This window comes from Centroberyx gerrardi, chromosome 8 (assembly GCF_048128805.1).
Source record: "Centroberyx gerrardi isolate f3 chromosome 8, fCenGer3.hap1.cur.20231027, whole genome shotgun sequence".
NCBI classification, from domain to species: Eukaryota; Metazoa; Chordata; class Actinopteri; order Beryciformes; family Berycidae; genus Centroberyx; species Centroberyx gerrardi.
The window spans coordinates 12681578-12695821 of NC_136004.1; the positions used below are offsets into that span (position 1 = coordinate 12681578).

A 14244-nucleotide genomic window follows, 5' to 3' on the forward strand; every position below is an offset into this window, starting at 1 on the left:
TTCACTACATCTACAGTAGTGTAGCTCTTTCTGCTCTTGGCTCATTCCAGTAGTCCGCTCTTTGCTTGTTCAGAAATATTGCACAGTTGTGTGTTGCGGTCTTCGGTCCCACCAATGCATTCCTGACTGAGGTACATAGCCATGGTTGATGATTTCCATGTTAAGTCAAATGAAGGCCATATAACCCTGTGTTTGCCATCTCTGTCCTTTTCTTTGTCCATCCTTGTCCCTTTCATTATGGAGGTATATATTTAAGAGTTTGAAAACAATAAGTTCAGTTTGTTACGTGCTCAGAGACGGTCAATTTTCTCCTCTTTCTCCATCTGTTCTTTTGCTATAATTTCTGAAGATCTGCTACTTTCTGTGGTAGACTTTATGGAGATGGAGTCTGGGTCCTGTGTCTTCTCATTGTCTTCGTAGCTCAAGTTCTCATAGGCTCGCTTAGCGCTGCTACTGAGCTCCAGCTCCTGGTTGGCCTTCGCCTCGGCCTGCTGGAGCTGCAGCAGCACTGCCTTGTTCACACCAGGACCTGCGAAATTAGAGTCAACGTGAGAAAAGATTCCGTCTTACAGCCATTCCTGAATAGTCTACACTTTTATTTCTCTGCTCCTCTCTCTTTTCTCTCTCTCTCTCTCACACACACACAGACATACATACCAATGTAGCTGAGCAGCACAGGGAGGAAGATGAGTCCGTGAACCATCCCCAGCAGTGTGATGACCAGGTTTAACCGGAAGAAGAAGATCTGGATGAGCTGGGCTTTGGCAAACGCCAGCACTATGATGCCTGGCAGGTTGGTCATAGCAACACCGGCAAACACCTTTAGGACACAAAGACAATACACTCAACTCAGGCAGCTCTCATGGTGGATATACAGGAAACACTTCCAGTGAATGTTTTGTGCATTTGTTTTTTGCTTCAAAATGATGTTTGATAATAATATCTGGTCTCAGTGTCTAGATTGCTGTATGTCGATATAGATCTACTGACCGCACTGCCCATGTTGGCTGTAGCCTCCATCGCCCTTTCCACATGTGTGGGCTTAGTGCTGAGGGCGAAGGATCTTGTCAGATGGGACACAAACTCAACAGAGATGCCCACCGCCTGGAGATAATATAGAGAGAAAAGGTTTGTTAGTTTTCTTTTTACACCTTCTTGCACATAATTGATAGTAAAGCAAGGAATGACCTGATAGGATCACTCTTATTGTTTAGAAACAAACAAGCAAACAAAGAAAAAATGTAATGATATGCACATTATGCACAGTAATTATCATTAAAGGTTTGACTATAATATCATGGCCCATATTTAGGGTAAAGATTTCTTAGATTTTCTTTGAACACCCAAACCTCTGATTTATCTGTCCTTTTGTTCAATATCAGAAAACTGGAATCCAAATATAGGATCTATAACCCAGATTAATGTCTGCAAGACTCAGGAAAAAGGTCACTTCTAATCATAGCCCTGCGCTTACCGTGACCAGATTGATGAGGGCCACTGCGTTGTAATCGATGCCCCAGAGTGTCATGACACCAACGGTATCCACGATGATCATGACGATGGTGAGCAGGTTGAGCAGGCCGGACAGCAGGTCCATGCCCAGCAGCAGACAGCACACCACAAAGGTCGGCAGCAGGCACAGTGAGATGTTGAAGAGTCCCTCTGGCACAATAGTCAGGTACTGCTCATAAAATACATAAGTCACCCTGGATGGGAGAGGAGGGAGACACAGCAATGTTCAAAAACTACAGAGTAGTTGCACAACTTTTCATAGGTTTGATGGACAACTCAATAGAAACAGCCCAAGATGATATGAAGAAAAGCAAAAAAAGACTGGGTGTGAGTACATACGTGTAGGGAAAGACCTCAAAGTCAGGCGAGGTGCCTGGTATGGCCCTCATGCCCATGGTGATGTTGTGTGCCAGCTCTCTGACCTTCTGCAACGCTGCAGTGAACTCCTTAGAGTTGGTCAGAGGCGTATGGTAAGCCATGAACCGAGAGGCTGGGAGCAGAGGGAGACGGGGGTCAAGTTCAAGTTCAGATACTTGCACCATTTTCATCTAATTTAATATAACATCTTTGACTGCATCGGGATGATTTGGGCTGATTCCTTACCTATAATTTCACCACTCTCATCTCTCACCACAGCCTTGTCATAGGCTCCGAGGCCACTGTTAGAAGAGAGACAATAAGAGGTGAGACAACATGGGCATTTTGCTTGAATGCTGTTTTGATGTTGTGATGTTTGTTTTTGTGTGAAACTGCAGTACTCACCCTTTGGGACACAGCAGGTCAGGCCTGTTACCCAGGAAGTCAGGGAGGAAGCGGTTGAATTGCTCCTCATTGGGCCTGAGGACACCGTTAGGGGGAGCAGTCATACACTTCCGTCCACAAAGAAAAGCAGCTGCGGAGATGTGGGAGAAGAGCTGGTGTGAATCAAGGACAGTCTGTGTCTTTGTTCACACAAGGAATTCTGTAACACTGTTACTGCTTAGAATGTGCGTCACAGTGGTATTTTGGACATTGAAATCTACATAAAAAGTAATTCTCACATTTGTCTGCAGAGCAGAACTTTCCGGTATTAGGACCAAGGGTGTATAGACGACAACATTTGGATCCAGGGTTCAGCCAGTCAATGAAATCATCCACCCAGGAGTTAGCAGGAATAGCCATGTAGGATCTACAGAGGCAGAGGTGGAAATACAGTCAGAATACAATCTCTCCATGTTGACATTTGATAAGGATAAAGAGCCTATAAACTGTGCCATATTTTTGTGATGCTTAAGAACTATTGTTTCACATTACTGAAGAAGTTGTTTGGTTTTTGTGGGAGTTTTTCCTTGTTCTCAGTTGAGGGCGTTGTGAAGCCCTTTGAGACTGTAACAGTGATTCACCTATACAAATAAACTTGACTTGAATTAAATTGGATTAATTCTGAGTAAGCCTTTGGACTGACTCCAAACCAAACAACCAGAATGTTGTTAACATTCCAACTCAAGTTAACGAGTAACTAAACCCCAAATCCAAATCCATGTATCCTGTGTAAAGCCTGACATCTAATGGTAAAAAGCAGGATACTGAAATTGTCATCTGCTATTGGCTGATCTTTGGTGCCAGGCGATGTCACCTTGTATAGAGCACAACAGGTGGTGACATCACCTGGCACCGAAGATCAGCCAATAGCAGATGACAATTTCAGTAGCATGCTTATTAGATGCGAAGCAACTCATGGACCTGGAAAGTAACTCACAGTTAGTCTGTCTGACACCTTGTGGCCGTTAGGAGGCATGGCAATGTCTACAGACACTGAACCAGGATTATTCACTTGCCTCCTCTCTGCAATACTGAACTGCAATGCTGAACTGTGGTTCCCATTAGATGCCAGGCTTTACACAGATTTGGGTTTGGGGTTTACTCTTTAACATTCCAACTATAAGTTAACATTCCAGGTACATTTCACAGATTTCTTATCCAGCCTTGTTGCTTTTTCCATTTCATGTTATTTCACTTTCAGGTAACCCTATAAATTACAGGCCATTAATTACACAGTAATGACCGGAAATAACAAAGTAATATCCAAGGAAAATAGATGTAATAACTAGTTATAGCATTAGACTGACTGGTAATATACACGTAAAAAAAAAAAGTGCTTTTACCAGTAATTGTATTAGATAAGTGCCACTACCACAAACTTTTGAAAACTTGGAAAGTTGCTGCAGGCGAAAGATAAACTAGTTCAAAAAGGAAGAAACACACACAGTCTCCATTGATTTATCTTCCACAGAGGGAAGGACACTCATTACAGAAAGTGACTACATCTGTGCAGAAACAATGTTTTTTCATTAGGTTTTCATTTTCTTATAATGTAGAATACATGCAATAATACATTATATATTTACAAAAAAAGACATACCAGTATTGTCTATGTACAATATTCACAAATAACTATGTCTTAGTTATTTCCAGTCATTACTACGTAATTAATGGCCTGTAATTTCAATGGTTACCCACTTTAATTACATTTTGGAAATTTGCTTCATTAGAATTGCTTTGCCCTTTGCCTATCAGCAGAGTTGGCATGAGTTGCCCTGAGCACTGATCCATAACCCTCCTTATCTTCTGCAGAGAATAGCATGTTGTTGTGAATAATAGCATAAATTCCTCTTACTCACTATCCCCTTCAACTCATCTATAGTAAATGGTTGAGAGATGCTAGATCATAATAACAAGACATTTAGTTGTGTGAGCATGATCACTGGTTAATATAATCCCTTATTGCAAGCGTTGGGCTTGCATCTATGCATCAAAATGTACCCTTTTCCCTGGAAATGATATATACTATAAGATACAGCACTTAACAGACACAGTAGTGTGATCATTTAGAGGCAGCTTTTATCTGCTGGATGCTGTTCACGTAACTGAGTTGATCATTAACTGATCTGATTGGCCAGTATGTAAAAGGTTGCTGCGAGGATATCAGCAGGTTCAAGGCTTGTGTCGGAAGGAAATTCATGATGTGATGTGAAGGAAGGAAGGAAGAGAACCACACTTCACAACTTCACAACACTGAGCAAATGAACTACTGGAAGCAGAGTTTGATTGTACAGCAGTATGTTGTCATGAAGTGTTATGAAGTGTACAGCTTGTCTCGAGTAGGCCTAAATTTCATCCTGTCCAGATTATGATTATGAATCTACTCACAGTTCAGGGTAGTCGGTGGCGTACTGGATCTTCTGGGTGAGCGAGAACTGATCACAACCCACGCTGGAGCAGACTGCATTCATGCCTGCCGTAGTAGTGAAGTTGAAGCCCTTTGTTGTTACGAAATAAGTCGGGACCCCCACCTCAAAGTATTTGTACAGGTATTTGAAATAATCCAGCATATAGGAGCCCTGCACCAAACATAAAATACTATCAGTAAGGTGACATAGTAAAAGGAGAACAACCATTCATTTACATTTATATAGTCAGGGAATTCATGAGCAGCTTGAACCTGACAGTCATACAGCAGCGCTCACTCACCTTAGGCATAGCCAGCTCCTGATCCAGACCCACAGTCACATGAAACATCAGGAACACAGAACTACATAACATGAAGATGAAAACCACCATCTGGACAGAACACAGAGGACAGAATGAGAGAATATTCTACAATCACCTAGTTGAGATTTCTATAGTCCAGAGTTTAAATGGTTCTCAGCCTTGCCATGGCTACTATATATGAGACACAAAATGTCAAATCACACCAGATGATTGTTTGGAAATGTCACATAAAGCCCATTATGATCACAAAAGAGTTTATAGTAAAATATTAGCCTCGGGATGATAAGCAAATTTCATTTTCTTGGATGGAGAACAAGTATGATTTTAGGCTTATTTCATTGGATTTCAATGAAGTTAATGTATTACACTTTGGATTTCATGACATTTAAAGCTCAATGGTTGAGCGACTGTGAATCTATTGTGCGTAGCCTATACTGCACATGTTAACTGTCAGTGAATGTTATTGCTGGAGAAGGAGCCGTGACCTTACCACTATGACCCTGGAGACAGGGTGCAGCAGGACAGGGGCGTAGTATTTCCTCATGAAGGGCAGCAGGAAGCCCTCGTTTGGCTTGTTGGGACGCTGGGTTGACACTGTCACGCAGCAGACCAGCTCGCAGCGGTTGCCGTCTTGTCGCCGGGTGTCCAGGGACAGCAGTGCCACAAAGGCTGTCATCTGGAGCACGAAGTCCATGAGCACAGCCAGAGCAGCGTACAGAGCAAAGGACTTCACTGCCGGCATGGTGGACAGAGCCCCTGGGGTAGCAGTGCAGAGACATGGTTAGAGTTTAACACACTGCATAGAAACCCCATGGTCCCTTCATACAGCCTGCATGTGTACAGAATTGATTGGATGGGATGGAATGATGCCAGGGAATAGACAATGGTGTTTGCCACCATGTGGGATTGATGAAGGAATGCATTCAGCTCATATGAGTGTTACCTATTGCACTCATTGTTCATTGTTATTAGTCAAGTCTATCATTGTTTCAAATTTTTATGTTCTGTATGCAAACATTCTTACCAAGGAAGAAGCAGACAGACTCTGACATACTGCACAGGAGCATGCTGGGAGCTACGTTTCCAAGGACGCGACCAATCTGCTCCTCTCTTCTCTCACCGGGCCTCCGTACATCTCTCTGTAAGTAAAAGCAAGGCAACACTCTTTTAGTCATCGAAAATGACACATGTATCTTACAAATTGACAAAAACATTGCCCCTCTCTCTCTCTCACACACATGCACACACATAACACAACACAAACAAACACACACCTGGTACTCCAGCACGAAGATGAAGATGTTGTCCGCTCCAACAGCTAGCACCAGGAAGGGGACGACCTGCAGAATGACCAGCGAGGAGGGGATGCCGATCCAGGCGTAGAAGCCCATGGAGGCCAGGACAGAACAGCCGACCACCAGGATCCCACCCAGACCCACCAGGAACTTAGAGTCCACCTGCAGGACACAACAGCCTCTACAGCTGAGCGGTGGAACGCATTCAATTTGGAGTATATGAAAGTGGCCTTGGAGTAGAGATAAGGGCCCATTATGTATATTCATTCATTTTTGGCTAACATTTTTCCTTATCTATTGCTTACATCATTTATTGTATAAGTACAGGGGCAGTAAAAGCAGGTGTTTAAAACTGACAAGTCATGTATTCAATTCTGACTATACAGCTGACATAGGCATACTATCTACTCTCCTCTTATCATATACGTGATAAGTACTATCACATCGGCCTTATCCTCACCCAGGTACATATTATATACCTGTGTGTTTATAGTAGGTACTGTATGTCCCTATAGGTTTAAGGTAAGTCTTCTCAAGTGCTTCTCCCATCCAAGTTAAGTAACAACAGCTTAAATGCTGAGGACTGTGAAATAAGGCGTAGTAGTAAAGTTAAGACAATGCAGTCTTACCAGTATGCGTTTCCAAGAAGAGTACTCTCCCAGTGCCACAGCAATGTAAATAAAGACCACCGCATAGCTGATCATGAAGATGGGGATATCCTCGGCTGTTGTCCTGTTTATCTCATCCTCCAGAGACCTCTGTGGAGGGAGAGAGAGAGAGAGAGAGAGAGAGAGAGAGAGAGAGAGAGTGAGGGAAGCAGGGAGAAGCAAATGATTAGGAGGAAAGAGGATGTAGTGATAGAAAAAGGGAAGAGATGAGTAAAATGAGTTATGAGTCAGTAATGGAGGAAAGAAGAGAGGGAGAGGTGGCAATTATACATTTTTACAACTCAAAACACCTTTGGAAAAGCAGAAGCAGCAGATCTTTATCAGCGTGGTTATTGCTTAGTAACAGTTACTGTGTCAACTGTACGTTCGCTGTCCAGCCACCCCGGAATCCACTGAAATGTATTTCTGATAAGTCTGATAGGTTTCTTATCAGGCGGCACCAGAGTCGAAGCTAACTACGTCTTTGTGCGTTTTTCATTATGCAACAGATAAATTATGCGATTACATTATATTTACAGTACCTCTGCCATGTATGCAAAGGTGAAGTTGGTGTTAGGGTTTCTCTGGTACTCTTGGACAACATCCAGGAACAGTTTCTCCCACTGCAGCGCCACTTTGAACTTCACATTGTCGCGAGCGTAGTTGTTGAGGGAGAAGGTCAGGATGAGAGCCTCAGCACTGGTGTAGTCCTCATCTGAGACAGGTGAGCAATGTGTCAAAGTGGTTTAGTAAGCCTTGTTGTGTGGTGTAGTGTGCTGATGCTATGGGTGTACAATGTGAATACAGTGATGGTACTGAAAGTCACTCACTCTCATAGCCTCCCACAGCCAGAAAGGGGAAGACTGGAGCTCCATAGTCAGCCATGCAGCTCATACCTAAATCAGTGATGTCTTTGAAAGACAAGGGAGAGCTGGAGAAGAGATGGGGGTAGAGTAAGGAATGTTACGTTTAGTAACCGAGTGATTTTAAGATATTTTTACAGTCACACAAATAGTCATTTCTTCCACTTCCGTTTGATGAAACTAATTTGAGAACCATTCCATTTTATTTCATCCTTACTTGACGCAGTAGATGAAGTGGTCTCTCCAGTCCACCTCTTGAGTCACTCCTAACTCTGTCATGTTGACCTTAGCATTGAGGTTGGCCAGGCTGTTTTGGAAGTACTGGGGCAGGCTGTTGACTGCACAGTCCGTCAGGGAGGAGTTGGATGGGTTCAGCGGGGCGAAACACACATCCTTCAGACTCGCTGTGCGATTCAGATCATCAGACCAGAACTCTATGTTCTATAAATAGATGTAGGATAGTGGAGGCATCAATCCATCAAACTTTTGCATGGCTTTTGATGTTTCCAATTAGATGAAATCTTACTCTGATATAATACATGATACAAATACATACTGGCAACACACAACTCTGGTTATACAGTCTTTACCTGTATCCGTTTCTGGAGCTCCAGGAGCTCAATAATCAGATCTTTGGAGATGATGCCACTGAAGTTCTGCTGTCCGAACAACAAAGAGTTATAGATGTGACCTTTTCTGCCCGGCGCTGTCAAGATCAGCTGGTTCGTTCTGAAGAACGGGTCAAAGTATTTGTCGTGGAAGTCCTTCTCCCTGCGGGCCCGGCTGTCGGGAGCAGACCACAGCTGGACGGGGTCTGTGGTGAGCTCAATATGCATAAGGCCAGTAGCGAAGGCAGCCACAGCTATGGCAGACACCAGAAGCACCTTGAATGAAGATGAACAATGAACAAATGAGCCGGTTCATGAATGACCACACAAGAAACCACACTCATATCTTCTTCATCTCATTGACAACCAGTTTCTATCTCAATTACGGTGCTTATGTCAAAGAAAACAACTGAGGAATTCTTTAATGATGCCTGCATGTAGTAAATTCCACTTTGGCTCATTTAAAACCTTGAAGAAACCAACCTTGAGGGGGTGTGAGGCCATGAGAGTTCCCCACGTCCGAAACATAGAGCCCAGGAACTCTTGAGCGGCCAGGCTGTTCCTGTCAGCAAAAGTCACCTCGGACGGATGGACGAGCTGCTGAGTCACAACGTTCCCATTCTGGTCCTTGCCTTTCCCCTTTCCTCTTCCTTTCTCTTCATCCTTCCTTCCTTTCTTCACCCAGCAAGAGACAGACAGGTAGAGCAGGAAGGCGAGTAGCAGGAGACAGAGTAAGATGATAGAAATTATCAGGAAGCCGTCTGTCCCCATCAGTCTGAAGGGTGCGGCGGGCTGCGGAGGATTGGGCATAGCCGGGCACGACTCCTGGCAGTCCTGGCAGGAGCAGACCAGTCCTCCGGACGGCGTGGTCTCGTTACACTTCAGGGCCCGCCCGTTGTAGGGAACCACACCCTCGGGCAATCCCTCGGTGACTCCCTCCGGTATGAGCCTGAAATCGATGTCCAGAGGGGCCAAGCCGTTGCTGGAGTCTCCCTGGAAGTCGTACCAGCGCTGCGGGGTACACAGCTTGGCACCATAGCGACCACACATGGTGCCGATGGCGAAGCCTCCTGTGGCGGGGATCCTGACGTTCTTACAGGACTGGAACGAGGTGTCCGCAAAGGTGGCGGAGAGGAATGCCTGGTAGCCCACCACGGCCTCCCTCTCCTTGCCCAAGTAGGTGACGTTCATCGTCTTTGTGACATTTACTGTCTGGCTCTGGTCGGGGCTGCAGGTGTTGATGCAGTGCAGGTGGGCAAAGTTTTCGGCGCAGGAGGGGCAGCGGTTCAGCACAGCCTTGGACAGGGTCAGACTAATTTCCAGGGACCTAATCTGGTTTACTGAGCAGCAGGCATAGGTGTTGTTCTCTCCACGGTCCAGCATGGGGCACACCTGCAGCAAGAACAAGGTGCTATGTTGTGACTCAACAGACTCAGAAACCAGCCTCACTTCTCGTTTAAGGGATTCTTCCACAATCTCCTCCCTGCTTTCACTCTACATTTTCACTAAATGTCCTCCTCTTATGTTTTTTCCCTTCAATCTTAAGCCAAAAGTATAGACTTATTTGTTATGTGCCTATTCTATCCATTTCCATCCTTTATTCTGCCCTTTCCTCTGCCTGTTTTCTACTTCCAGCAAAACACCAAGCAGGATCTACTGACCTCTGCGAGTCTCCTGTAGTGTTGTCCGGTGAGGGCTCGGGCCGGGCTGTAGTTGAAGCAGGGGACAATAGCAGCAATGAGGTTGCCTTCCAGCAAGGGGTTAGGCCCGCACTCCTCATAGAAGGCACAGTAGCCCGGCTCATGTTGGGCCTCAGACAGGACCTGGGTGGGAGACAGAGAAACACAGTGTCACAGTAGGGAAAACTGTAGAATCACAGTAGGGAAAACTGTGATGCAGGTAAATGGAGGAAAGGGAACACTTGTCACAAGTGAAATAAAAAAGGTAACGCTTTATTTTCCGGTTCCACAATTTCCTAATCATTTCCTAGAAAGGAACTGTTAATTTCTTAGGAAGTTTCCTGGAAAGAACCATGAAATTATGTAGTAGTTATATAGAAAATGTAAGCAGTCTGGTGGAGTCGATAAGATACTGTACATTTCTAAAAGAATTTCCTGGAAAGAACTGCAAAACTATAAACTATTTCTTGGAAAAATAATAGGCAGAGTCAGAAGTTATTATTCATATAATTATATAATATAGTTATTCGTTGAATTCTTAATTTGTTGAATTCTTAATTTATTTTAGATAATTTCTAATTTAATTTCTATTCTAACTACTACATAATTTCATGGTTCTGTATTGGAAACAACAAGAAATTGGAGGAACTTACCAACTGCCATTAAACTCTTTCTCTTCTTTTTTAGTACATAATTTTATCTTTCCAGGAAACTTCCTAAGAAATTAACAGTTCCTTTCTAGGAAATTATTGGGAAATTGCAGACCCGGAAAATAAAGCGTTACCCAATGTTTCACTCTTTACATGAGCTCTTGTGTTTATATATTGTCCTGTGAAAACCATGTAACTCCAATTTTGGTGATTTTCATGTTTTCATTTAAGTTGAAAGATTATGTGCTCCTCAGAGGGTTGAGAAAATTCTCCTAACTCTTGGTCTTATGAAACCAAAAGAAAATCCACAGGATAAAGTCAAAAATGCATTGTAATCAAGCTAAAACAAGGCTGTTTTTCTCAGTTCCTGAAAAGTTGACATTTTGGAGATACAGGGTTTTCACCTGACAGTGATGAAACATGATATTATCTTAATATGTCCTTATGGCATAAGATATTATCTATTATCTTATATCATGTCATAGATTATCCAACTATCCAACTATTTTAATAATCAGGTTGCTATACACTTAAACAGCTTGGTTAACATTGTTTATATACCGTAAACAAACTGAGCACCGTTTTGAACAATCAAGTTTTCTCAAAATTATCTCTTTTAAATTCAAACTTAAGTCTGCAATCAAATATGGCAACAGGCTTGATTATGTTCCAACACTTTTTTTTCTGAAGACATTATTATTCAGAAAACGTCTTATTAATGCCATCATATCCTTAACACTGTACTGTGTCCTGCCATGTCAGCTAGTTACCGTAACCTTGTAGAGACAATAAAATGGAGAGATAGTTACTGTATGTTCAAGGTTGGAATAAAACCACAGTCCACCTCTGGGATATAACAAGAAAATAACAATTGCCAGATTATTGCTATTTGTAGTAAACAAAACATTGGAAATTAATGTATCCTTACATATCAATAAAATGATTTAATAAAGATCTTACAAACTGACTTTCCACATAGTCACAGCTTGAGCAAGAGTGGAGTTTGTAAGATAGACATAATGTAGACACGGGGAACATTTAAGGATACAATACGGTGTGTCCATTCAATTATCCAGTGAAATAATAAATTCAAGGTTCAATTACTTTATCTCTATTTTTTCACTATTTTGGCATGAACCAAAAATAGCAGAAAAGTTCCTGGACCCTGAACAGTGAGTAAACTTTACCAACACTCACTACAAAGAATGAAAATAGCGGCTTGCCTGCACAGTCCATGTAGTCTGGATGAAGTCACTAATCACATTCTACTAATATACTATTACTATACTTTTTGCACATTCCTGCACAAACTGTACAGCTTTTTCATTTCACTTTAAAAAACAGATATATTGCACATATTTTTTATTATATTTTTATTATATTTTTTTCATATTCTGTATTATTTATGTTTCTTGATTTTCTTGACTTGCAGTACCTCCTCCTCCTCCTCCTCCCCATACTAAAAACAGGAGTGAAAGGCCCAGGTCGGGGATTTCCTCCTCCTGATTCTGATTCTGATTCTGATTCTGAATAACTGGTAATACTGGAAGAAGATGAGAGTGTTAGTAAACCACTGTGAGGTTATTACACGTGTTAAAAGCAGCATATTCATATTAGAGTACACCACAGCACTGCACCCCTAACAAAGAAATATTGTTGATTGAGATGGACCAACTTACCAGACAAGCCAGAAGAGAGATGAAGGAAGTGGCACGGGTCATGATTACATTACAGAGCAGCACCAAAAGAGTCCAGATCCTCAAGTATAGAAAATATGGAGTGTATATGAGTTGCCCGGTTGCGTGTCAGTCCTCCTCTCTCTCCTACCGTCTATCTATCTGTTTGTCTGTCTGACTGAGTTGTGAGGGCCCGGGGGTTGGGGAGGGAGAGACATCATGACATGGCCAGCGTCACCACTCCTGTGATGTCACACCTGGCTTATCTGGCCTGATGCAGTGAGTGCCAATCACAGCTATGGACGATCATTTCCTCTGTCTGATCATTAACATGGGAGGGATGATGATAGGGTTGCTGGGGAGATCCAAAACAACTGGGAGAAACTATGGGAGATTCCAAAATAACAGATCCAAAATACGGACCCCACCCCGTCGTCACCTGTCTCTTCCCCACCTCAGCCAGGCGTTACTGCTGACCTTCTGCAACTTTTGTTGCAGCCATTGAAGATAGATAGATAGATAGATAAATAGATATATAGATAGATAGAGAGAGAGAGAGAGAGAGAGAGAGAGAGGGAGAGAGAGAGGGAGAGAGAAAGAGAAAGAGAGGGTGAGTTTGCATATTTGCTCCCCTCATGGCAGATGACAGGTTATTTGTGTAACTGAATGTGAATCCCGTTGGATCAATGTTTCAGTTTCGTGCTTTATAGAAATCTGTGCAATTAACCTTGTACTTTACTCCCTGAAATAAATTCCAGCACAACATTGGTGTGCAGTTTCATTCAGTTCACTCAGTCTCAGTACAGTTTGAGCAGGTGAACTGTATTGTTTTGAGGTGCAGTATCTCAGTTGGTTCCACCTAAAGTTCAGCATTACTAATGGTTTTGCTCCTCTGCTACCACATCCAGTATATTGGTCAATCGGAATCAATTCAGACAAGCACACAGGCCTTCTTATTGTAGTAAGGGATAATTCAATGCGTACCTAATGCTGAGTACAGTGGGCTACAATTTTCAAGAACGTCAGTTATCAGGGCCTTTGGACAGCTCCTTGTTACTCTGAGAGTTTGAACTGTAGGCCATCATCTGAGTGAGCCTGCGGAATGTGTCCGTTTGCAGGCTATCTGTTGTGTAAGGGGTGGAGAGAGAAGAGAGACGGCCAGCCCTTCAATCAGCAACCGTTGGTCCTAACGTCCTTGACACACTTTACCACAATTTACTCTTGTCTTACCTACATGTAATCATGATATTGTGATAAAGAGAGAGAGAGAGAGAGAGCGATCCGTCCCGGACACACACATTGCAAGCACAGCTGTTTGAATGAGACGCTGTACTTCTCACATTTGATGCTAATATGTTTCTTTCTGACAAAAGCATTTCATTTACTATCAGTCCTAGATAAGCAGCTGATGATGCATGTGAAAATGGTTACTATATGTGAAAATGGTGAAAAGTGTGAAAAGTCCTGACAGCCCCACATATTTAAGTGGGAAATAACAATGTTTCATTATCTTTGTCATGTTTTTGTATAAAAGTGTAACTCGCATCAAACCTAGTGATGGCCTAAAGACAGTAGAAGTCGGTCATCCCAAGACAGCATGACAAAAGTAATATTTCCTTGATCACATCCTTCAATCTGGGATTATCTGTATAATTAACATTGCCTGCGTCTATTATCACATGTCAAGGTCAAAGCCAAGATAAAACGGACAGCCTCCATGGTCATGCCGTAAGGATATCGGAGTTATCAGGGCTAAGGTACTTAAGCATTCAAATGTGTGATA

General features: G+C 42.8%; 1 protein-coding gene across 1 annotated transcript; it reads right to left on the bottom strand.

Moving 5' to 3' along the window:
* Positions 1-290: 290 nt before the first annotated feature.
* npc1l1 (NPC1-like 1) lies at positions 291-12506 on the bottom strand. Its single transcript, XM_071924598.2, has 21 exons — positions 12465-12506; positions 10118-10279; positions 8940-9848; positions 8439-8732; positions 8066-8289; positions 7816-7916; positions 7528-7700; positions 6968-7096; positions 6318-6500; positions 6068-6182; positions 5534-5799; positions 5023-5112; positions 4702-4892; positions 2553-2680; positions 2275-2404; positions 2116-2171; positions 1852-2002; positions 1475-1706; positions 991-1104; positions 658-820; positions 291-529 (listed from the first exon to the last, which is right to left on the bottom strand). The coding sequence occupies exons 1-21, from the start codon at positions 12504-12506 to the stop codon at positions 291-293; spliced, it is 4092 nt and encodes a 1363-aa protein (XP_071780699.2).
* Between the last annotated feature and the right edge of the window lie 1738 nt (positions 12507-14244).

Excerpts from the sequence above, each read along its gene's own strand:
- npc1l1 (XM_071924598.2), bottom strand. The coding sequence starts at position 12,506 with ATGACCCGTGCCACTTCCTTCATCTCTCTTCTGGCTTGTCTG. Across the intron at positions 7,701-7,815 it reads GGCTGTGGGAGGCTATGAGA|ATGAGGACTACACCAGTGCT; the intron begins GTGAGTGACTTT and ends CACCTGTCTCAG. Across the intron at positions 2,405-2,552 it reads GTTCTGCTCTGCAGACAAAT|CTGCTTTTCTTTGTGGACGG; the intron begins GTGAGAATTACT and ends ACATCTCCGCAG.